General features: G+C 35.4%; 1 protein-coding gene across 1 annotated transcript in view; it reads right to left on the bottom strand.

Annotated features, from left to right (window-relative positions):
- Nucleotides 1–24,446, bottom strand: part of CNTN5 (contactin 5) — a 1,356,469-nt gene that overhangs the window by 266,002 nt on the left and 1,066,021 nt on the right. The window contains exon 13 of the mRNA XM_054524966.2: nt 23,532–23,682. Coding sequence (XP_054380941.1) covers nt 23,532–23,682 — 151 coding nt within the window. The remainder of the gene's footprint in view (nt 1–23,531; nt 23,683–24,446) is intronic.

Raw genomic sequence — 24,446 nt, 5'->3', positions numbered from 1 at the left:
CAGGAATGAGAGTAGATTGATATTAAACACCAATAGCTAGTCACATAGATCAATTTTAGTGTTCAGAAAATAATATCGAACTAAGAATCGGGAAATCCTAGCCCTTTTCCTAGGGTGTCCAACCATCCCAGTTTGCCTGAAATGTAGGATGTTCAGTGCTAAAACTGACATAATCCTGGGCAAACTAGGACAATTGGTTATTACAGTTCTGCCATTAACTTTCTGTGTGAACTTGGGCCAGTTGCTCGACATCTCTGGACCTCACTGTTTTTATGTTTAAGTATAATCAAGGTAATTAAAATGAATTTTCTATAGAAATTCTTCAGTAATTTGTAAATTGTTTACAAAATTGGCTGCAAATATCCCCTTCTGTATACCTAGGCTCTTTTCCAAAGTTACTCTGCAGTTTTTCCCACTTGTCTTTCCCACCCTTTAATCTGGACCTGCTCTGTGACATACTTTGACCAGTAGAATGCAGCAGAAATGATGCTGACCCTAGGCTTTAAGAAACCCTGAAGATTTCCACTCATTTTCCTGACACTCTGCTCACCACCAGGTGAACAAGTCTGGCTAATCTGCTAGAAAATGATGGAATTTGTGGACAACTGTTGTGCTGTAAAGATGTAACAGATGTGATGAGGGATATGAAAGGTACCAGCCAAGGTCAGCCAAACTGCTGACTCAACCTGCAGCTGACCACAGACAAATGATAAGTCCAGGAGAATAACCATTTTGCTGGCCCAAAATGCTACTGGGCAATAACATTAGAAACCACTCAGCTTTAGGGCGGTTTGTTACATAGCAACAAATAGATCTAAAAGATAATTTATACATTCAAGGTAAAGGGGGTACCAAGATACACTAATCTGTTCCGAAATGAATAGTATTCCTGCAAGGACAGCTGTAAGGACAATGGTTGGAACTAATATTTCCTAACAGAGTAAATCTAAAACACAGACAGACAGATTAAACACAACACAAAAACCTGTTGGGAATATGAAAATCCTAGTCAAAAGAGGGCTTTCTTATTATTGAAAATATCATATCCTGGGAATCTTAATATTATGTTATGTACTACAAGTCATGGGTAAATATAGATATTTAAACCTTTATAATGTAAGTAATCACTACTTTCTTATCTTTGAATACAACAAAAGATGAATAATATTGAATTTGCTTTACAGTCTGATGTATTTGCTTTAAAGTCACATACTTTTTTTTTTTTTGCTTATACATAGCTATAATTCATGTTGAGATGTCCCTGGGTAATTGGACAGAAGCTTTAAAGTCCTGCAGTAGTCTCTCCGTACTTAAGCACTAATGAAAATGGACCGGAAAGAACGTATACATGCAAAGTGATTTGCATGTATAGATGACTACTTTTAGCTCATAAAGCTAACCTATTACCTAGCTCATCTTGGTAATTCTGACAATGAAACAAATGAAGGATTTTTTCTTAAAAAAAAAAAAAAATCCCCGATTAAATTTCTTTTACCATGTTTGATTTTGTCCTTTCATATCCACTCACAATTTCAATTGATCTGCTATTGAAAGGAAATATATGGGAATAACAGAGGATATAGTTTTGCCTCCAATATACAATATGCATTCTGTCTCATTCCATGAAAAATGAATAGCTGTTTTTAATAACATCTTGCGACAATGCATGAATCTCTCAGTCCCTAAAAATTAAAGAAACACAACATTTATTATTTCTACGGAACCTTTTATCTCAAGATTTTGAAATGATTCCCAAATGAATGTTAAATCCAGACATCATCTTTCATTCCCTGCACTCTATTCTTCCTTTTGATCTCAGTAGAGTCAAAATTTGATATATCTCATCACATTATTCATTTGCCTGTCATTCAAGTTTTTTATGATTTCTTTCCATTTCAGTCAATTGCCAGGAATAACTTCTTTTATTCTGTACAAGGTTTTTGTTTTTTTGACTTTCACTAACATTCCTTCACATAGACATAATGACACTCTGTATCCAGAAAACTTATTCTTTTTCTAACTCTAACCTCTTTTATTCTTGTGGAAAATAAACCTGATTCTTATTATACAGGGAACTGTGATATTCTGGAAAAGACACTTGGCTGAATATTAGGAGAGGCAGGTTCATGAATTTGAGCAAATCATTTTACCACTCTCATCCTCAGTTTTATTATCTGTAAAATGAGGAAGCTAGATTGAATGATATCTAATATTCCTTCCATCTTGAATAAAAGCTGCTCCCTCAATATTAGGCACTAAAGGAATTGTGATATATTAGGATTATAAAGGTATTTTCTGCCCCAGAATCACTTAGGAAAAAGTACATTTCTATAATATCTCAACGGTTAACGGAAAATATTTCATCAAGTTACTTTTCAGTTAGAATTTTGTTGATCATCATTTCCTTAAAGAAGACAGTGTGGTTTTAAGAAATAAATGAAGAGAAGAGCAAAGTCTTGGGGAACACTGGGTTTCTCTGCTAAACAGGCAGCTTGAAAATTCTGTTATTCCCCAGCCACTGTGATTACATTAGTAGCTAAAAAACTTTTTCCATCTACTGTGTAGTTTCTGATTTGCCTTTAAATACACATGTGATGTAAATTCATGTTTTCCTTTCTTTCTCCATGTGGTCGGGAGAGTCATAGGGAATTATTGGTCCCCAGGCCAAAAAGTTTTAGAGCAGACTAATATGCTGGTAGAAAGTGACATGCCAGGTAGATTGATATTCGTGGTAGAATGCAGCCTACATTTTAGTGTAGGTGTACTTGGGAATTGGATATAAGTCAATAGGATGAGAGTGTTCGAGAATGATGAGGTAGTCATAATTTGTACGTTTTGGTGGCCAGTAAGGCCTAGGCAGTCAAGAGGGTTATCATTTCAAACCCGGATGGCTAGGAGAATGATAGCAACAGTGATGGGGCTCCCAGGTGGGAGGGAGATCAGGTTTCAGGGGATGATGTGAAGTAGATGTTTACACACTAGCCAAGGGCAAAAGGTGCGAGTAGAAGGACTATCCCAGAATACGGGATATATCAGTGAATCTCAGAACAATAGGCCTTTAACATGAGCCATGTGCTCTACTTAACATATTGAAAGCATGATCTCTTTTAATTCTTGCAAAACCAATGAAATAGGTATCATTATCCTCCCCTTCTTATAAATGTGGAAAATGAAGCCTAGAAAGATTAAATAATGTGCCTGGGACTACACATCAAGCAAATAGTCTAGCAATAGTTCTGGCTACGCAATTTGTGGGGCCCAGTGAAAAATAAAAACATGGGTTTCTTGTTCAGAAATTACTAGGAATTTCAATTTGGTGCCAGTAAAACACTAAAGCAAGCAAAGAATCCTTCTAACTATAGTGCTTTATGTAACTGCACAGGTGGCCTGACCATGATATCGGCCCCGTCTACCAATAATTAATCCTAATTCTGCTTGTAGCTGGTATTCCTGACCTCCAGCACATATCTTGGTTTCTTTGCTGTTGAGTGGGAAGTAGAACAGTTTTGACAGATGTTTAAAACACTTATTATAACTGAAGACAAAATACTAAGAAAAAGCCCTTTGCTAAAAAAATAATGGAGACATATTATCTGTTGGAATGCTTAAATAAATCACACATGTAGATAAAAACTGACTGAGATAAGTATTTTCTGTAATTGTTTTCCCTCCCAGCTTGAGAAACCATCAGAAACAAGCCTTACGTGTAGATCTTGCCTAAGACCAAACTTGAGACTAAATTATTGATTGGGGAAATGTGTGCTAAAAGTACAATCACATTTTTCAAACTTTATTTCAAACAACATCTTGCTCTAGGATATTCAAATAGAGCCTTTTATCTAAGATCAATTTTTTACAGAGAGACAAATTGGTAACTAACTATACAGAATGAACCCACGCACATTACCCATGTATTTGCATAGATGGCATGGACATGACCCATGATGTGTACTGTGTTGCCTGTGGTCATATACATCTAGACACCAGAATCTACATATAAATAAGCACTAGGTGGTTTCAAACACATCGTGAATTTTTAATAAATAAAGAACAATTATAAAAAGACTTCTAGTTAGTTTATTCCACTCAAAAACATACTTTAATTTCTTCCACTCAAAAACAGTAATTTTTTATAAAAAAAGAACAATTATAACAAGACTTCTAAGTTCGTTTCTTCCACTCAGAAACATAGTCTAGGTTTTTCTTGGAAACTCAGTGTAAATGAAGATACTTTGTAATTGCAGAAAAAAAATTGATAGTATATATCCATCCTCTAAGTTGGAATCTAGTTTTATATTTCATACTCTCTCGGCTTATTAGATCTTTGTGCAATATCATCATCTAATAAAGTGGAGAAATCATACTACAATATGGATGCTATCCTAAAATACTCAGTTCACTGGAGTGAAAGTGCTTTATATTTGCTTAGCTTACGTAATTTTTAAATATATTTGCCAAAAGGATTTTTAATAAATAATAGTTTCCATGTGAAGTCTTGACTTACACTAGTGTCTCTACTTATAAAGGTGAGCAACAAATTCTCATAAAAAGATGTGTTACCTTTCCTCAAACAAGCATAAATGGAATAATGATGAAGATATTTTTCTCCTTTAATTTCCTTCCTTCTTTCCTTCCTTCCTTCCTTCCTTCCTTCCTTCCTTCCTTCCTTCCTCCCTCCCTCCTTCCCTCCCTCCTTCTGTCCCTCCTTCTTCTTTCCCTGTTTCTCTCTTTCCTTTTTTCCTGCTGGTCTGCTTTCCTTCCTTCATTTCTTCTTTCTTTCCACCCTCCCCACAAACCCATCTCTCTTTAGAGAAGCTGGCAGTGAAGAATATCAATTAGAAAAGAGGTACTCAGAACCCAGAAAATTAAATCGCCCCTCCACAACACACATCAGGGCTTTACTCCAGTGATTAGGGAATATTATTTAAACATTTGATAACATTAAAGTCTTAAAAGGTTTAAAAGTCGATTGACTCTTTAAAAATCAAGGCTAGTAAGAAAACTGAGATTTTAAAATGTCACTTTAAGCTAAATGATTATGCAGCTGATGTGAGAGAGGCAGATGGAATGGATTAAAGTCATGTGCTCAGTATGATACCTAGTAGAATATGAGTTCTTACCCAGTTGGGGGCAGGGGGAGGAGCAAGATACACAATGAGATGAAGAGGTGGAGAAAGAAGAAGGTTTCAGTCAAGTGGGAGCACCTGAGAGTTAGATCCATAGACCATAAGTGATAAGATTTCCACATCTACCAGATCCAGGGCATCTGCTCAGTTCAGTCTCCTGAAGACCTGGCTCCCATTGTGCTTTTTAATTTTTTATTTTTTAACCCAAGAGATTCCTTCTTTTCTCATTGTCAGATGTAACAATGTAATTAACCGCCATTATTAAATGAAGCCTAAATATGTCTGGTTTCATGTAAACAAAAGGATCTGACACAGTTATGAACAACCTGCATAATTTGAGTTAATTGGTACAAATCTGGAGAGTGAAACTTTCTCCTGTTCACCCTGAAGGGAAACGTTAATCCTGACCAGCTGTGTTTGCTCCTCCTGCTGCTCATGAGAGTTACCTAGGCACTAATAGAACTTCTAGATCATGAGGATCCACCTAGATCTGCTGTATCAGAATTTCCAGGGGAAGGGGCCTCGGTGTCTGTATTCCTAACAAAATCCACGTATAATTCTTGTGACTGGGCCACTTTGGCAACAGCTGTTGAGCAGCCATGAGGTCATGATTGCGGCCCTGAACTCAAGTCAGGTTGTACACACTGTAGAAAAAATTAGAGGGCCCTGGCTTGCTTTATTATATATATTTTCAAAAAGGCATCAATTAAATAGGGGTGTGCACCTGAAAACTTGCAACTTCGGCCAGGCATGGTGGCTCACACCTGTAATCCCAGAACTTTGGGAGGTCGAAGTGGGAGAACCACTTGAGGCCAGGAGTTTGAGACCTATTTGAGAAACATAGCAAGATCTCATCTCTATGAAAAAAAAATAATACAAACTTAGCTGGGCATGATGGCACACACCTATAGTCCCCGCTACTCAGGAGGCTGAGGATGGAGGATTGCTTGAGCCCAGGAGTTCCAGATTACAGTGCGCTATGATCTTGCCACTGCACTCCAGCCTGGGTGACAGAACAAGACTCTGTCTCAAAAAAAGTGCATTTTTCAGAAGTGATCAACAAACACTAGCTGTGGTATAGGTTCACCCAAGAGAAAACAGGGCTGCCCACAGCTAGGTCATAACCGTGAGGCCTGTACTAGCAGAAGGAAAGAGCCATTCTTGTTGTCTTTGAGTAAACCCTGCACTGTTGCAGAACGTGTATGGCTGATCAGGGACTCTACTCAAAGTTGGTCATTGAGAGAGGAGGCAGATACTGTATATTGCTGCTGAAGAGGCTCATGTACATATAAATGACCCATGAAATGAGGCAAGAGGATGGGACTTAGCTTTTTCTCCAAGAACCCAGGGTGAGTAGGGATCCAAGAAACAGAAATACTGCCATTTACAGCCTATATGTTAAAAAGCATATCTTGTTTCATGTCATTGTAAGCACCAGGGCCTCAACCAACTCAAAGAGAAAAGAAGTTGGAAATCACCGCTTTAAAACCAGGTGCACAGGTGCAAGCATACTGCACCCCACCTCCGCCTCCCAGCACACACATATATGCAAAGAGGACAATCACATAAAATTTTAAGCATTGATCTCAGTATGGGGGAAGAGCACAGTCCTATTCCACACACGATTTATACAGATATAAAAGCTTTAATGTGGTGTGCCACCTCTAAATTTTTAAAACAATCTTATAATAGTGTTTAAAACCAGATAGGGACAGTTTGGAGAGCAAAGCTATATCAAAGGGTTTAGTTAAGATGATTTACTTGTGGGTTTTAAACAGCATTAAGTGGTTTGTGAAAAGTGTTCTGATTTGTGCTTAATATGGATGGTGCTTAAAAGTCTGGGCAGTGGAAAGGTACAGCCCTGGAGACACATTCACTAGGAAAATGCAGGCCTTAAATACAGCTGGGTGTTTGCTTCCAAGACTGCTTTTCTGAATATTAGCATTTAAACCACCCACAGAGGCTTTGCAGATGCTTCACTGGGTAAATGAAGTAAAGATGAGAAAACTTACACCCCACTGCTGTTTCTTTTTAATTTAGTGATAGTTCTAAAAATTCAGTTGACCAGATAATCAGAATTTAAACTAGTAGAAAATAAGCTTTCTTGAAAATCCAACTCAGCTTAGTTAATATTCTTAAATAAACAAAGAGAACTGACCCTACTTCTGCTTACAACCTTCTGATTCAATTTCCATGCTATTTTAACCATAAAAAAGTAATTACTCTTTATCTGAGTAATATGAAAGTAGTCATAATAATATCATTTTTGTTATTATATTTTTTCAAAGAAATTCAGAGTGGTATATAATACTGTCTCCTTCATTCCTCATAATATCCTTAATAAATTAGCTTGAGCTATTACCATCTACACATAACTTTGGGAGGTTGAGTCATGGACACATATAAGGTAAGAACTGCAGAAGACCTGGGTGCATGTGTTACTCCAAAAATTCATTTAAAACATATTTTTTAGCTTCCACAATGTACAAAGGATAATTCTAGGCTCTGGGATCACTGAATGAAAAGCAAACAAGCCCCCTGATTCGATTCTAGTTAGTGAGACAAATAAAAAATGAATAAATAGGCCGGGCACGGTGGCTTACACCTGTAATCCCAGCACTTTTGGGAGGCCGAGTTGGGTGGATCACAAGGTCAGGAGTTCAAGACCAGCCTGGCCAACATGGTGAAACCCAGTCTCTACTGAAAATACAAAAAATAGCTGGGCATGGTGGTGGGCACCTGTAATTTCAGCTACTCAGGAGGTTGAGGCAGGAGAATCATTTGAACCCAGGAGGCGGAGTTTGCAGTGAGCCGAGATTATGCCAGTACACTCCAGCCTGGGCGTAAGGGCGAGACTCCATCTCAAAAAAAAAAAAAAAAAAAAAGAATAAGTAAAAAATAAACCAACAAGAACATTGCAGAGTGTGATGAGTGATTTGAAGAACACCAGATGAGATGTGTGAGAGAAGCAACAAGGATAGGGGTAACAATCTCAGATAGAGGGTCAGGAAGGCCTCCGAGAAGGTAACATTTGACCTGAAACCTAAATATTCAGGAGACCATAAGGCAACATTCTGGGGCAAGAGTACTTCAAGCTGAGGAGATAAGCTGTGCCTTACCCTGCAGTAGGAATAATTCTACTGCACGCACCAAACAGGGAGTGGAATGATGGGGTTGGACTTTCATGAGCATGAAGAAATGGGGGAATGGGACAAAGAGAAAGACAAAGGCAGAAGTTAGCTCATACAGAGTCTCATGTGTCATAGAAGGGAGTTGTAATTTTATTCCAAATAATGGGGAAGCCATTGGAAAGTTTCAAAAAGTAAACTTACATGATTCAAGTTATTTTCTAAAAGTAAAACTCTGATTGCTGGATAGAGAATGCTGTACAGAGCAGGGCTGGATAAAGAGAGGCCAGTTCTTAGGCTATTGGGATAAAGTGGTGTGTATTATGTGTGTAGCTAGAGAGAGAAAACAACTTTAAGCAGTTCAAAAGATTTTATTTCTGTGGTATGAAGTGATTAAGGATTAGCAGTGCACAAAATATAAATCAATAATAGATATTAAAGACAAAAATAAATGAACTTTCCACCATGTAAGGACACAGTGAAATGGCACTGTCTGTGAACCAGAGAGTGAGCTCTCACCAGGTACTGAATCTCCTGGTACCTTGTACTGGGACTTCCTAGCCCCCAGACAGTGAGAATTAAATTTCTGATGTGAAGGAAGGAAGGAAGGAAGGAAGGAAGGAAGGAAGGGAGGGAGGGAGGGAGGGAGGGAGGGAGGGAGGGAGGGAAGGAGGAAAGGAGGGAGGAAAGGAGGGAGGGAAAGAGAGAGAGAAAGAAAGAGAGAAAGAGAGGAAGGAGGGAAGGAAGGCAGGCAGGCAGAAAAGAAAAGAAAAAGAAAGAGGGAGGGAGGGAAAAAGAAAACAACAAACTGATCAGGTTTCACTTCTGTTTTTAAAGATAACCATTCTAACTGGTTGAATAGGAGTGCTGATATTGGGCATCCTTGTCTTTCTCTAGTTCTCAAGGTGAATGCTTCCATTGTTTTCCCATTCAGTATGATGTTGGTTGTGGGTTTGTCATAGATGGCTCTTATTATTTTGAGGTATGTTCTTTCAATGCCTAGTTTCTTGAGGGATTTTATCATAAAATATTGGATTTTATTGAAAGTTTTTCTCTATCTATTGAGAAGATCATGTGGTTTTTGTTTTTAATTCTGTTTTTGTGGTGAATCACATATTTTAAAAGTGTAATTTAAAGTTCTGGGATACATGTTCAGGATGTGCAGGCTTGTTACATAGGTAAACGTCTGCCATGGTGGTTTGCTGCACCTGTCAACGCATCACCTAGGTATTAAACCCAGCATGCATTAGCTATTTTTCCCAATTCTCTCCCTCCCCTCTACTCCCCAACCCACTCCAGTGTATGGTGTTCCCCTCCCTGTGTTCATGTGTTTTCATGTTCAGCTCCCACTTACAAGTGAGAACATGTGGTGTTTGGTTTTATGTTCCTGCATTAGTTTGCTGAGGACAATGGCTTCCAGCTCCATCAACGTCCCTGCAAAGGACATGATCTTCTCCCTTTCTATGGCTTCATAGTATTCCATGACGTGTATGTACCACGTTTGCTTTATCCAGTCTATCAATGAAGGGCATTTGGTTTGATTCCATGTATTTGCTATTGTGAATAGTGCTGCAATGAACATATCTTTATAATAGAATAATTTGTATTCCTTTGGGTATTCACCCAGTAATGGGATTGCTAGGTCAAATGGTATTTTTGGTTGTAGGTCTTTGAGGAATGGCTGCACTGTCTTACGCAATGGTTAAACTAATTTACATTCTCACCAAGAGTGTAAAAGTGTTTCTATTTCTCCACAGCCTAACAAGCATCTGTTGTTTTATAACTTTTTAACAATAACCATTCTAACTGGCATGAGATGATATCTCATTGTGGTTTTAATTTGCCTTTCTATAATGATCGGTGATGTTGAGCTTTTTTGCATATGTTTGTTGGCTGCATGTACAGAATGGGAGGAAATTTTTGCAATCTGTCTATCTGATAAAAGTCTAACATCCAGAATCTACAAGGAGCTTAAACAAATTTACAAGAAAAAAAAAACAACAAAATTTGCCAAAGACAATATGGCTTGTGTTTTTACTTCTCATATTGTCTTTGGCAAATTTTGTTGCTAGGGTTATTTTCCCTCTTTTCTATATTGTGAAATAACTGTGTACAATTGGGATCATTTGTTCTTATTTTTTTTGGTAGAAATTTCTACTGAAAGCATTTACACCTTGAGTTTTTTGGTGTATGTTTGAAGATTTTTAACTACTAATAGTTATGAAACTATTTAAATTTTTCAATTCTTCTTGAGTCAATTTGAAATATCATTTTTTATTCATTTAATCAAATGATCCAATTTTTTATCCTTTATTTATCATGTTCTTTTATTTTCTATCTGTGTATAGCATCTGTGCTTATTTTTCATTTTTGCTTTCAATATTTTGTTTATCTTTTCTTGATTTTTGGATTACTACAGATATGTTCATTTTCTTGGTCCTCTGAAAGTATCAATATTTGACTTCACCAATCTTCTAATTGTGTTTATATTTGTTTGTAATTTAATTATTTTTGAATTTATTATTTTCTTGCATTTACTTTTAGTTTCATGTTCATTCCTAATTTCTTAAGATAGAAGCTCAGCTCACTAATTTTCAACTCCCCTCTTTTGTAACATCAATATGTAGAGCGATAAATTTTCCCTTATATTCTGAAATACAAGGAATATATTTGAGATTCCCCACTCTGATAGTGGGGAAATTTTATACTATTTTTATGCTGCTTCTCGTATAGTCTGTTTTTCTTGTATTGATATAGTTAAACAAGTTTTGGGGGGTTAGTATTATATGATTCATTTTTCCCATTATTAACTTTCAACTTTGCTATTTATTTTTGCTTAAAACAAAGCTCTTATATATAATTGCTGAATTTTTCTTTCTTGTTCAGTATTTATAGTAATTTCTGATATATTTGGTTTTTCTGAATTATTTTATGCTATTATCATATATATATATACCACATATATATATATACCACACATATATATATACACACATACATACATATATATGGATATATATATCCCTCTTTTTTTTATTGTTATATGTACATATATCCCTCTGTTTTTTGATTGGTTAACTTTTCATTATATTTATTTTTTTAACTAGTTTGGAAATAGCATACCTTATTTCAATGCTTTTACTGGTTGCACTAAAAATTTTTCTTTTTTTTTCTTATTGTTTTGATACCAGAAGTTTCCTTCTAGCTTCTTGCTAGCTCGTTGTTGAAACAAGGACATTTAAATAATATTTATTTATATATTTTATATTTAAGTCATAACTTTAATTCTTTTCTCTTTGGTAGACAGAGTAGTGTGCATTCTTCTATAAAATAAATATAATTTAAAAAATTAAATAAAAGATATTAATTCAAAAAGATGTGAATTGAGTCTTTCAAAGACTACCTCTTGGCTACTAAGTTAAGCATGAACTCAATCTGTGCATTCAAGTTCTTCTTAATTTGCCTTCAGCTATTCAATTAATATGCCTTCAGCATATTTTTCATTTCGATACATAGTCTACACCCTGGACAAATATTAGTATTTACTTTCCCAAAAGTGTCCTGAATTCATAACTATTTTTGCAAATTCTAAAGTCTCTTCCTAAAATATACTCTGTCCCTCTGTGTTAAAATCCTATTCCAAGACCACTTCAATGGCAGTTCCCCCAGGAAGCTTATCTTTTATCTAGATTTTATTTTCTTCTTTCTTAACTCTCAAAGTTTTTTGAATGGTACAGTAGACTGAGAACAGGTTTTAGATTCAAACAGAATTAGGACACTCTCATTTTGGCTCTGTTACTTGCTATATGTGTGTGTGCTTAGGCAATCTCTGTATGATTTAATTATTTATAACCAGGATTATATTATTTAAAATCATATCTTATTTTGCGTACTTCAATAAAGTAATGCATATATAAAAATACCCAATGCTCAGTCAGTCCTATTTTTATTATTACCTTAGTTTATCCTATTTTATAGGCGTCTATATTAGTTTTATTTTCCACTAGAGAGGTGCCTCCTTGGGAGATGGGATTTTCTCTTACTTATCTTGGTATGAACTGGCATAGTGTCTTATATCCAGTATATGTTGAAGAAAGTTTAGTTTTTATGGAAATAAATTGAATTGAATATGACTGTTCATAGACCATGTGTCTGCGGCATGAGGGTGAAGGAGTTTTGGGAATGTTATCCCAAAATATGAAGTTTTGTTGTGTTGATTACTTTAAATTGAAGGCACCTGGGGACCAGCAGCGGCGGACAGAGGTTTTCTCTGAATTTTTCTTATTGTTTTGATACCAGATACTCCAGAAAAAATTCAATTCATCCTAGAGCTCCTCCCCAGGAAACTCATCATTGTGGGAGATTGACACATATCCCAGAAAAAAAGACTGGAAGTTAGCACCACACCCAGACAGAATTTCTCACAGGTTATCACCTGCTCTTTGGGCCTATTCATTCTCCCCCCAAAATAATTTACTCCCCCTTAAGTGGCCTATATCCCACCACCCCTCTCTCCTATGGAAAGGATATATAAGCTTCTAAACTTCACTGGGTTACTGGGTACTCGCTTTTCTTTCTGTGATGCCCCTGTGCACACAATCAATTTGTATGCCTTCTGTCTTATTAATCTGTCTACTGTCAGTTTATTTCATAGACTCAGTTACTGAACTTTCAGAGGGTAGAGAAAGAAAGGTTTTCTCTCTCCATCAAGCAAAAGTAGAAGTAGACCTACCATTCGCAACTGGAAAGAGAGAGCAACGAAATTATATTGGTATCTTGAAAACTCCAGCTATTAACTAATAACATAGTTATCATCTTAAAATGTATAGGTAGTTTATTAACTATCGATCTATCTCCCTACTTACCTACCTACCTCTTTTTTTTCGGAAACCACACTGTCATTAGAACACAGAGATGTAAGCATGCAAATGATAAAATTTGTGTATGTTATATTTCATGGAAATGATGTGCAGTTTCTTTCCATTTGTAGTCAAGGTTATCATTGTACTATGCTTTAATTTGCAACCAACCCTCTAATTCTCATTATAAATTAACCAAAGTTAAATTACATCGTGATTTATGCAAAATCTGAAAAGAAGTGACTATGTAATTCTCAGAGGATGCTAAAAATCTCGACCGTACAATGCTTTTTTTCTAAACATCCTCAGAATCTTCTCTCTTCACCACTTTATATTCACTGAAGAGTCACTTGGGGAGGTAGTAGGATCAGTCAGGAGCATGTACTTAGATGCTTGAATTCCCAAGTATTTTAGATGCTGTTTGTATTAAGGACAAATTAAACTGAAAGTTGTAGTCTGGAGGGCTTTTGGAAAAGAAAAGCCTGTGAGCAATTAATGGCTTGTTTAAGTTGTGCTTATGTGGAGAGCACAACCAGGCAACTTGTGAAGCAATTTATAGTAACTGGGGTAAATGAACCATGGTTAGAAGTAGAATTTATAAACTGTTTCCTAAACTGGTAATTAGCCAGAGACGTAACATGTAAAGTCAAAAACTGGAGGTGCTCATAGTACAATAAACCAGACTTGTTCTGTTGTCATTTACAGCTCAAATTAACTGAGTTTCTCAGTGTTACCTCCCGTTGGGAGTTTAGACTTATTTTATTATATTCAACAATTAAGAAAAAAGTGAGATCTAGAAACAAACTGGTGGAGTGGTCAAGAAAAAGAAAATATTTGAAGGACTTTAAAGAGGAGTGTTTAGGTTTTCCATCACCCTAAATTTGGAAAATATTAGGAACCGATATTTTGAGGGTTCCTGAAGTGTTTATCTTCTGATCTTCTGTGTTTAAGTGGATGCCATTAATTTAGATATTTGTGATCATTGTTATACTATGTAAACATACTGTCAAAAATTGAATTATTTGAAAATGTGAGAATTTTTTCCCCATTCTCATTCAACTATTTGGCAGAGTGTGAGTACACTGTTATTCAATAAATTTGCATTATTTTGGGTTATTAATTCTCTGAAAGAGACCAAGCTTAGAAATATGGATAGTATGGTTTACATGTTGGTCCCCTCCAAACCCTATGTTGAAATCGGATTCCCAGTGTTGGAGATGGGGCCTCCTAGGAAGTGATTAGATCACAGATGCAGATCCCTTGTGAATGGTATAGCATCATCCCCTGGATGATAAGTGAGTTCTTGCTCAGTTCACTAAATATGTGGTTGTTTAAAATACTCTGGGACCTCTTCCCATCTCTCTTTTTTTGAGACAGAGTTTTTCTCTCGTTGCCCAAGCTGGAGTACAATGGTACGATATCAGCTTACTGCAACCTCTGCCTCCTGGGTTCAAGCGATTCTCCTGCCTCATCCTCCCGAGTAGCTGGGATTACAGGAATGTGCCACCAAGCCCAGCTAATTTTTTTGTATTTTTAGTAGAAAAGTGTTTCACCATGTTATCCAGGCTGGACTCGAACTCCTGACCTCAGGTGATCCGCCTGCCTCGGCCTCCCAAAATGCTGGGATTACCGGCCTGAGCCACTGCACCCAGTCTTCTTATCTATTTTGCTCCCACTCCGGCCATGTGAGGTGCCTGCTTCTGCTTCACCTTCCACTTTGCTTGTAAGTTTCCTGAGGTCCTCACTTGAAGGAGATGCTGGCATGCCACTTCCTGTATGGCCTGTGTAACTGTGAGCCAATTAAACCTCTTTTTCTTTATAAATTGCCATGCCTCAGGTATTTCCTTACAGTGATGCAAAAGAGAAATGCATAAAGTGGCGTTTACAATTATCTATAATCCTCTTCTCAGAGATAACCTGTGAACAATTAGCTGCATTTATTTCCAGTAATTTTAATGTATTTGTGTCCATGCAGGCATTTTCTCTTCAAATGAAATTTGTACCGTGTTCAATGATTTCTTCCACTGATAATATACCATCATTTTCTCATTGTCCTTAAGTACTCATCAAAAATGTAATTAAAAAAGCCCACAGTGGGCTGGGCACAGTGGCTCACATGTATAATCTTAGCAATTTGGGAGGTCAAGCTGGGAGAAGTGCTTAAGCCCATGAATTCAAGACAAGCTTGGGCAACATGGTGAGACCCCATCTCTACCAAAATGAATTTAAAAAATTTGCCAGGCATGGTGGTGACTGTGTGCTCTTGTGGTCCCAGCTACTCGGGAGGCTGAGGTGGGACAAATGCTTGACCCTGGAAGGTTGAGGTTGCAGTGAGCTGTGTATGCGCCACTGCACTCCAGCTTGGGTGACAGTGTGAGACCCTATCTCAATAAAAACAAACAAACCTACAATGCTTCTACAGTATACCTGTTTTTTGTTACTTTAATCTTTAATTTTTCCTATATGGACTATGACTATGTTTACTTGCATTGTCACCATGATTTAGAATGCTTTTAGCTTTTTGCTTTGCGACTCCTGATATTTATTAACTTATTTGTACACACACCCACCCACCCACACACACACACATAATTTTTTTGCATTGTACTTAAGCATGATGATGATTCTTTTTATATTTGCTTGACATCTTGTTACCAAATTTATGACTATCATTTAAATGTCATGCTTAATGTGTGTGTGTGCTTTAAACTCTCTTGTGCTCCTATGTCTACAGGCCTATTTTTGCCAATTGGCAATATTTTCAGTTTTATTTGTCTCTTTTTTCTCTCAGTGCTCCAGAATCTCTTCCCCAAATATTAATCTCGAGGTCAGTTAGGTACACAGCTGTAGTCAAATGCTCAAGGTGTACTAAGGCTATAATGAAGCTCAACTGGACTGAGGTGAGATGTTTGTCAATTTCCATTCTCTAGTCCTTAGTCGTATCTAGAGGTAAATTTACTCCTGAAAAATTAGAAACAGTATATAGTCCTTCTTTTGCTAGAAGTAGTAGACAGAATTACATAATTTCCAGAATCCATGAATTTCAATATTTTTCCTCTGTATCACTACTTGTTGACATTATGCTTTATTTACTAATCACTTGAAATCCAAGATTTATGTCCTCTCTCACCCCATTGCTGGATTCATAATGTCCAAAAAAGTGTTGGATTAGTTCAGATGGGGTGGAATATGGACATAGCATCTTACCACCTTGCAGGTGGGAGGGAGGTTCAAGCCAGCTTCTGTAGTAAGACGCAATTTCTGAATTTAGTAGATATGGACATAAAGTAGAAGTGAGTAAAATTTTTCCTCTGCTGGTTTCTTAATTGACTTCATTAAAGTTTCAGAGGTTTAGGTTTCAATGACTCATTGATAAATTCTTAATTTAGCTCATTTCTATATGAAGTGGTGATTCCTCCTAGAAGTCAACAATTCTTAATTTCCAATGCTATATATTCTTAATTTCCAATGCTGCTATGACTGTGTTTTCTTTCCTTTTATATTTTTCTAATAAAACATAATAAAATGCTAATGCTTTATATTTTAAAATGTTTTCTAATAAAAAATTAGCATTCTAAGGAAAAGATGAAGAAGGTGACTCAGGCACAGTCTTGTGCAGTTAGCTTTCACTGAAATCAGGAAGTCAGTATCTTAATCTCATCATAATGAATGTAAGGCCATTTTCTTCTCATCGCCTTAAGTTCATGGACAGGAAACAGCAAGTAACCATCCCTGAGTACTAAGGCATCTTTTATTGTAAGCAGTTTATAGTTACTAAATCTTATAAATTCAGATATAAACCTTTCTTCCTTTAGGTAAATAATGCCATTTAATCATTTTATTTCTTTTGAAAACATAGATATTAATTCACAAATAAATTCAAATTATACATTCTTGATTTATGAATGCTAATTTTCCTTCATTATACAATTTCTTACACACTAAGGAAAACCCAGATACTTAAAGTTTATATTGTTTTATGTTCTTAATATGTAAAAGACACTGTCACAGAGGAAACAACAAAACAGCTTGTTCATTAGCAAACCCAGCATGTAGATGGAAACAAAGGGACAAAAACAAGACCCTAATTATACCCATGAATTCCTCTTCCATAGATAAAGTAAGAAGACCTTGCTTTCTTCTCAGCAACAGTGTCCTTTAGGGCTTTTGTTAAGAACAGATTTTCCCATATGTCTCTGAATCAGTATGTGAGCTTCATCACTGTTGCCTAATAAACACAACATGAATTCCCACTGTAAGTCAAATAATGGGTATTTCTAGTGCAATTTTCTATGCGTGTTAAATGAGTAAGTTGAAAATTTTGCCTTTCTGAAGCTCCTTTAGTGAGCAAGGGGCCATTATGTTAGATTTTGGACAAGTCTTTGCTTAGATTACAGTCCCATAAAAGAAAAATTATTCTATAATACTGCACCTCCATAGGATAATTTTATTTTTTTTGTATGCAGGATTTCTTAAGCACCAGTTTGAATTATAGTCCATTATCTCTGGTAATGTAAGGTAATTGTTACCTTACTCTGCCTGGACATAAAAACTAGTGCTTAAAATACATTGAAATTTCAATAATTGTGAATAATTTTAAACATATATGACATTCTATGAGGTTCAACAACAGTTTATGTATGCACTTACAGAAAGGAAACAAAATAAACTATACCTTTATCAAAAACCATGTATTCTTCATTTTAGCTAAGATTGTCTTTGTCCACAAAAAGTACAGGAAATTGAACATGTAATAATGAAGACTTAATATTTGTGCACTGCTGGAGTGCTTCTGGATGATTATATTTTAACAAAAGTTAATGGCCAAGTAATGGAAATAATGAGCTGGAGTGAAAATCCAATATGAGTTTGATGAGCAAAACATTCTGAATGAAAGTCTACTAGAGGAGAAAATCCCTGTGGAATATTTTACTTCCTAGTACTTCTGGAGTTTATTAGTTTTAGTATGAAAAGGGACATGATTGATACAGGAACCTGAGTGACTATGTGCCGGTGATCTTCAAAAGTGAAAGTGATGGGGGAAAACCTGGAGAGCCCTTAAAGAAAAACACTGGGAAAAAAAAAGTCTTTAAAATACTTCATTTCTATTTCCATTAACTCCCCATGTCTATTTGTCTATTTGTACGTGGCCTATAAAATTGTAATGGAACAAGTAAATATTTGGTCTGCTGGGACAGGAACCTATTCCAAAGACATTGAGCTAGAAATAGGTAAGGGAGATGAGATTTTCAATGCCAGGAATAAATGACGACAGGTTTGGGGCTCTGATGAACAAAGAATGGTGATTTGGGGACATAGATTGATGAATAACAAATTTATGACACAAAAGATGTAAAAGACTCCTTTAGTCCTTGGAAACAAATCTTAGGTATTCTTTTCCCTTAATGACTGGAGAAAGAAAGGAGAATGGTAAGCATTTCCAGACTACTGATAACAGAAATGGATGCCAGTATTCTAAGATTCAAAGGTACAAATTATATTAATATGGTTAGGCTTTGTGTCCCCACCCAAATCTCATCTTGAATTATAATCCCCATAATCCCTATATGTCAAGGGAGGGATCAGGTAGAGGTAATTGAATCACGGGAGTGGTATTCCGCATGCTGTTCTCCTGATAGGGAGTGAGTTCTCACAGATCTGATGGTTTTATAAGGCACTCTTCCCCCTTTGCTTGGCACTTCTCCTTCCTGCCTCCTTGTGAAGAAGGTGCCTTGTGCCCGCTTTGCCTTACACCATGATTGTACGTTTCCTGAGGCCTCCCCAGCTATGCTGAACTGTGAGTCAATCAAACCTCTTTCCTTTATAAATTACCCAGTCTTGGGCAGTACTTTATAGGAGTATGAAAATGGCTTGATACAGATACCATCATCATCACTATCACCATTACCACCGCCACCACCATCATCATCATTGTCATCAGTATCATTATCATTATACGTAACATTCACTGAGTACTGAGTAGATGTCATACACTAGGCAATGTATTTGACACGTAAAATTTCATTTAATTCTCCCAACCCCATCAGCTTACTCTTTTAATTTAGTAAGATAATAAATTAGGTAACTTATCGAAACCTCATAATCTGCAGGATAAGCAGAGCAAGTAAGTCCTCTTTTTATACACTGGTTTATACTTTTACCAACAACGTTAAAGTGCTTTGCAAATTATAAATGCTACGAACTCATAAGCAGTCATCATCATTATTAGTAATAATGTGATTTACTATCTGAAGAGAGTTCATATTGATCATTCTGTGACATTCAGTAACAAACAAATGTAAACAAATCTTAGCTCTGATGTAATCCATTTTCTTGTATATTTTAGTTGTATCATTTAGGGCCAAATGAATGAAATGTTTGGTAATATATAAGCAGGCAACTAATTTGTTAATCATATTTTTTTCTAAAAGTCATATTATGTTCTAGTTATTATCAAATTTTCAACTTTAGAATAATGATTTCTAAATTTCCTTAGCAAAATATATACACAAAAAACATACTGTGTTTTGAAGACACTCACCCTCAAGAAAACAAGAAAAACTAAACCTGGCAGATTTACTCAAAACACGGTAGAAAAAAATGAGCCAAACAGTTATTTGGCACTCTGTTGATAAATGACGAACTATAACCTTCAGTTGTTCTATCACTTTCAATCATTTTATTTACAATTTAAATTTCAGTAATGCTAAATTAAATTTACCTTTGAGATTTTCTGACATATTTTCAGATGATTAGATTATATTTTCCTGCAATTAAAACTATATATTACATTTTTATGCCATTGCTCTGGACATAATTTTATGCTATGAAAGCAATTGATGTATTCTGTTTTTTTTTTTAATATTTCTTTTTGATCTTATTTTATTATTATTTTTGAGACAGGGTTTTCCTCTGTCATCCAGGCTGGAGCTCAGTGGTATGATCATGGCTTAGCTAAACCATCCAGGCTCAACCCATCCTCCCACCTCAGCCTCTTGAGTAGCTGGGACTATAGGCATACACCACCATGCCTGACTATTCATTTAAGTTGTTTTTTCTTCTTTTTTTTGTAGAGACAGGAGTCTTGCTATGTTGCCCAAGCTGGTCCCAAACTCCTGGGCTCAAGTGATCCTCCCATCTTGGCCTCCCAAAGTGCTGGGATTATAGGCATGAGAACCATACCTGGCCTGAATGTCTCTTTTATAATATACTATTACGTTAATTCCTTTTCCCCAATATAATATTATTATTTATTTCTTATCTAGAAACTGCCATTTGCTGTTTCAATAGTTCTTTGGAATGAATCCAAAACAACAAAATTTTTAATGAAGGACAACGCTAATTCATTCAACATTTTTGTCCCAATTGTTGTAGGTTGGATGAGTGGGGCACATATTTGATGTAGATCATATGAATGATATTTATATTTATATTCCAATAAAATAAGCCATGATTTGAATCTGCACACCCAATGTAAATTATAAATTAAAAAATGACACAAACTTTTTGAAGTCTTAACAGTTTTCTAACACCTCTGTTTCCATTTAAATTTATATTTAGAGCTGTAATCAAATGGTTGATGTGCATTATAACAGAGAAGCAATCTAAAATTTCCTCAAGAAAATAAGTTGTCATTGTAACTGACTTCTTTTAAAGAATGTAAAATATAGACATTTGAAATTGTTAGGTTTCTAGTCATAATTTTAGAATGTACAATTTTTCAACTATGTGTCTTCTTGTATTATGGAATTCTGTCTATTGCTGTTGAAATCTTAGCTTCTTATTTAATATTAAGTGTTATTATTTTTTGTAGTGAACTACATTTTTCTTCTTAAAACCTAGGGCTGCCAGATATGGTAACAAGTCGTTCAATAATAAAAATGGTATTTTGTAAGTGTGCCTATCAATTTTAAGAATAAAAATGCACTATATGTCTGGGCTTTGTTATTAAGTAAAGCCAGTTTATTGACCTCAAACATGTAGATCAAGGTAGGCAGAATGCTAAGGAAATGTGGCTGAGTCTTTCTTTTACTTGAATAAATTAAAAAAAAATTACATTTTATCCTTCTTCCTAAACAACACTTTGACCAGAAGTATTGACATCTAGAAAAAATTGAATGATCTGAGTTTCGGGTCAATGTATCTTTCTTACTAACTCCAAGGGTTAGCAGTAAAGAAAGAAAGAGAAACAAGAAAACTGAAAAATTCACAAACTGTATTTTTCAATATCTGAAAAATAAAAAATTTAGTAAGCTTATGTTGTTGTAATAGAATACTCATAATCCTGTTACTTCTGTCAATACTTTTGCTTTGGTAAAAGAGGTTCCACCCTAATTTTTTAAACTCACCATGTGACATTTGTGAACAGTAGATGAAGAACATTCTTATTGTGAACTGAAATAAATAGGACAAAACTCACATGACACCCAGAAACATAAAACAAAGTCATGCATTTCAGATAGAATGTTTTGCATAGATAAGGCATATGTATTTTCATGACATTGTAAGCTTTTTAATACATTCAGAAAAAATAACCTAGCAGTGTAAATTATTTGTTCTTACTTTGCAACGAAACAATTTTCTTCTACTTTAATTACGTTTGTGCAGTTTTTAAAAAATCATAGTGTTGTGAGCAAAAATCCACTAATATTCAATCACTGATCAATTCAGTCATAGGCAACAATGATCTCACAATTTGTCATTTGCTACCCACCCCCCAACTTAAGAATGAGAAATTCTTTTTAAAACAATTCGTATGTTGTTGGGGCTCAGAACATGATACCCCAGAATATGGCACAGAGTACTTTGACCTGAAGAAGACTGAGAGGACCTTGGAAGCAGGATATTTTTGAACTTCTCCCATCTGTCTGTTTCACACTCATCTTTCTCTACTGAAGAGAATGATAGAAACCAGAATTCTCTCCCCCAAGGCAGATCAGAGAAACTATAACTTCCCTTCGTCAAAGCAAGCCATAGAACCTGGAAAGATTGACCTTCTTCCTTCTCCCTTGAATTATGTCATGTGACAGGTGACTTGTCCTACACCTGGAGGAAAGGAATACCACACAAAAAGGCCAAGAAGAATCTGAACACATAGGCCTTGCCGGATTTCTCCTCTCAGTCTATAACCATTAGATCACATCCTTTTTGTCCAATCATATTTCTACACGGCTCTCTATTCTTCATTGAACCTAAGCATAAAAAGAGTTTTCTCTAAGTCTTTGAGTCTTCATTTCTGAAGGCCCCTGTGTCACATAAAACTTCGATTAAATAAATGTGTTATGTTTTTCTCTTGTTAGCCTGTCTTTTGTTTTGAGTGACAGCCTTGACCCTTATGATAGGTCTTTTGGTGTAAGAGTGCCAGTGATGGCCCATCCCAATCCCAGGTGATCACCCTTTCCAAGAAGCATAGATCTTTGGGTCTAAACTGAAGCCAGTAATTCCAAAAATTATTTAATCTGAAATAGACTATTTAAATCAGTGTTCCTCAGATTTGATGGAAAACAAAAATACTCTTTTAAAATTTTTCAAAATGTTTCACTGTTACTTAAGAAATTATTCAAGTGAACCGCTAATGCAGACTTAAATTATTTTAATTATACTTTATGTAGATTGGGACAAACATAAAACAAGTCATAAACTCCTTATATTTCTAGATCAATTAAACAAAATCTAATACAGTACAATATTATTTTGACATAATAGAGGATACTATTTTGTCAAAGCTGAATCACCGTTTGTAATACCAATATATCAATAATAGTAGGACATGGAACATTTAAATTTGGCACAAATAGATTGCCATGTGATGATTTGATTCCCTCATGATTTTTTCTCCATTTGTACTCCTGTGATATCCTTTGGCTTTAATTGCCAAAGACAAATGTTTACATATTAAATATTCCTCTGCTCATTTCTCATTTGCCTATGGCACTAAAAATAATCCTATACTATTTTGCCTAAATGTGACCTGGATAAAAAGACAAGCATTGGCATAAATATCACATGAAAGAATTCTGTCATGATTATCTAGAAGATTCACACGTTTTTATCATTTGTATTAAAATCAAATTAAAACATAATGCTTAAAAATTATCACAGATGATTTGTAGACCTCCTAAATGCAGAAGCAAGAAGAAAAACAAACAAAATAATTAGTTTAATTAACGTGTACTTTCTTCAAAACCTAGTGAAATTTCCAACTTGTGCTAAAACCCCATGGAGGCAAAGAAGACTGACCATTTTGAAGTCAAACTTCGGGTTCTTTTAAAATCGCTATATAGGCAAAACCATGTTTCAATCAGTTCATAAAATACGTTTCATGGTACTGCAAGACTCTTTCTTGCATAGTTTGTGTGTGTCACCTGCAACCTCAAAAAAGTCTAATGTTGAACTTGAATTATAAAATAGATTCTAACCTTTTGTTTTCTCTAACTGCTCTGTCTCCTTTCTTCCAAGAGATGGTTGGTTTTGGAGAGCCTTGGGGTTTGCACTCTATGACAACTTCTCGGTCTTTGGTAACAATTATTGTTTTCTTCAGTTGATTCAGTGCAAAAGTGGGAGCTGAAGCTATTAAAAAAGCAAATGTTAGTTTCTACCAGAAGCAATGACAATAATCTCTAATGGGTGATTCACGAAGATTTTGTAACTTTTTCTTCTGGGAGGCATTTCTCATAAAATCATAGTATATCTACACATGAAAAAGGCAGTAGCTCAAAATTTTACTTATTATTAATTAATATGTACCTTAGTACATTAGCAGGTGATGATTTCATACAATGTGGGATCTACAGGTAAAGGCTATTTCAAAAAGTGACATGTTTTAATTGTGATTACCAACTTCAATTATGTAAGACTCGTGAATGACCTTGGCAAAAGAGCAAGAGGCTAACTGAGAGAGTGCATTTGAGCCTCCTTTGGTAAGATGGAGGTGATGTGCGAAAAAGACAATCCTGTGTCTTCCATTTCCCATCTATGAATCTTAACTTATTCTGTATATTACTTTAATATAAAACATTAAATGTTTTATATAATACATTGTTTAAAAATTAATTTTTAAAAATTGAATTATTTGAATTTCAATTAGCAATTTTACTTGTAATTTTTCACTTAAGTTTGATCATTCACTCATAAATATTAATATTGAGTATACTATGATTTAGATCAAAACACTTTTGAATCTAAAAGAGAACCTGAAAGATGTCTACAAGTCTACAGTATCTGTGACATTTATTTTTACCAATCTGATATTATATGTATTTCATATTATATATATAAAATATATCATATAGCAACATAATGCATGTCACAACATTGAAAAAGATATGTATAGA

Source organism: Pongo abelii, chromosome 9 (genome assembly GCF_028885655.2).
Source record: "Pongo abelii isolate AG06213 chromosome 9, NHGRI_mPonAbe1-v2.0_pri, whole genome shotgun sequence".
Taxonomy (NCBI): Eukaryota; Metazoa; Chordata; class Mammalia; order Primates; family Hominidae; genus Pongo; species Pongo abelii.
Note: the sequence above shows the minus strand (reverse complement) of the source record. Positions and strands in the feature narration are given on the sequence as shown.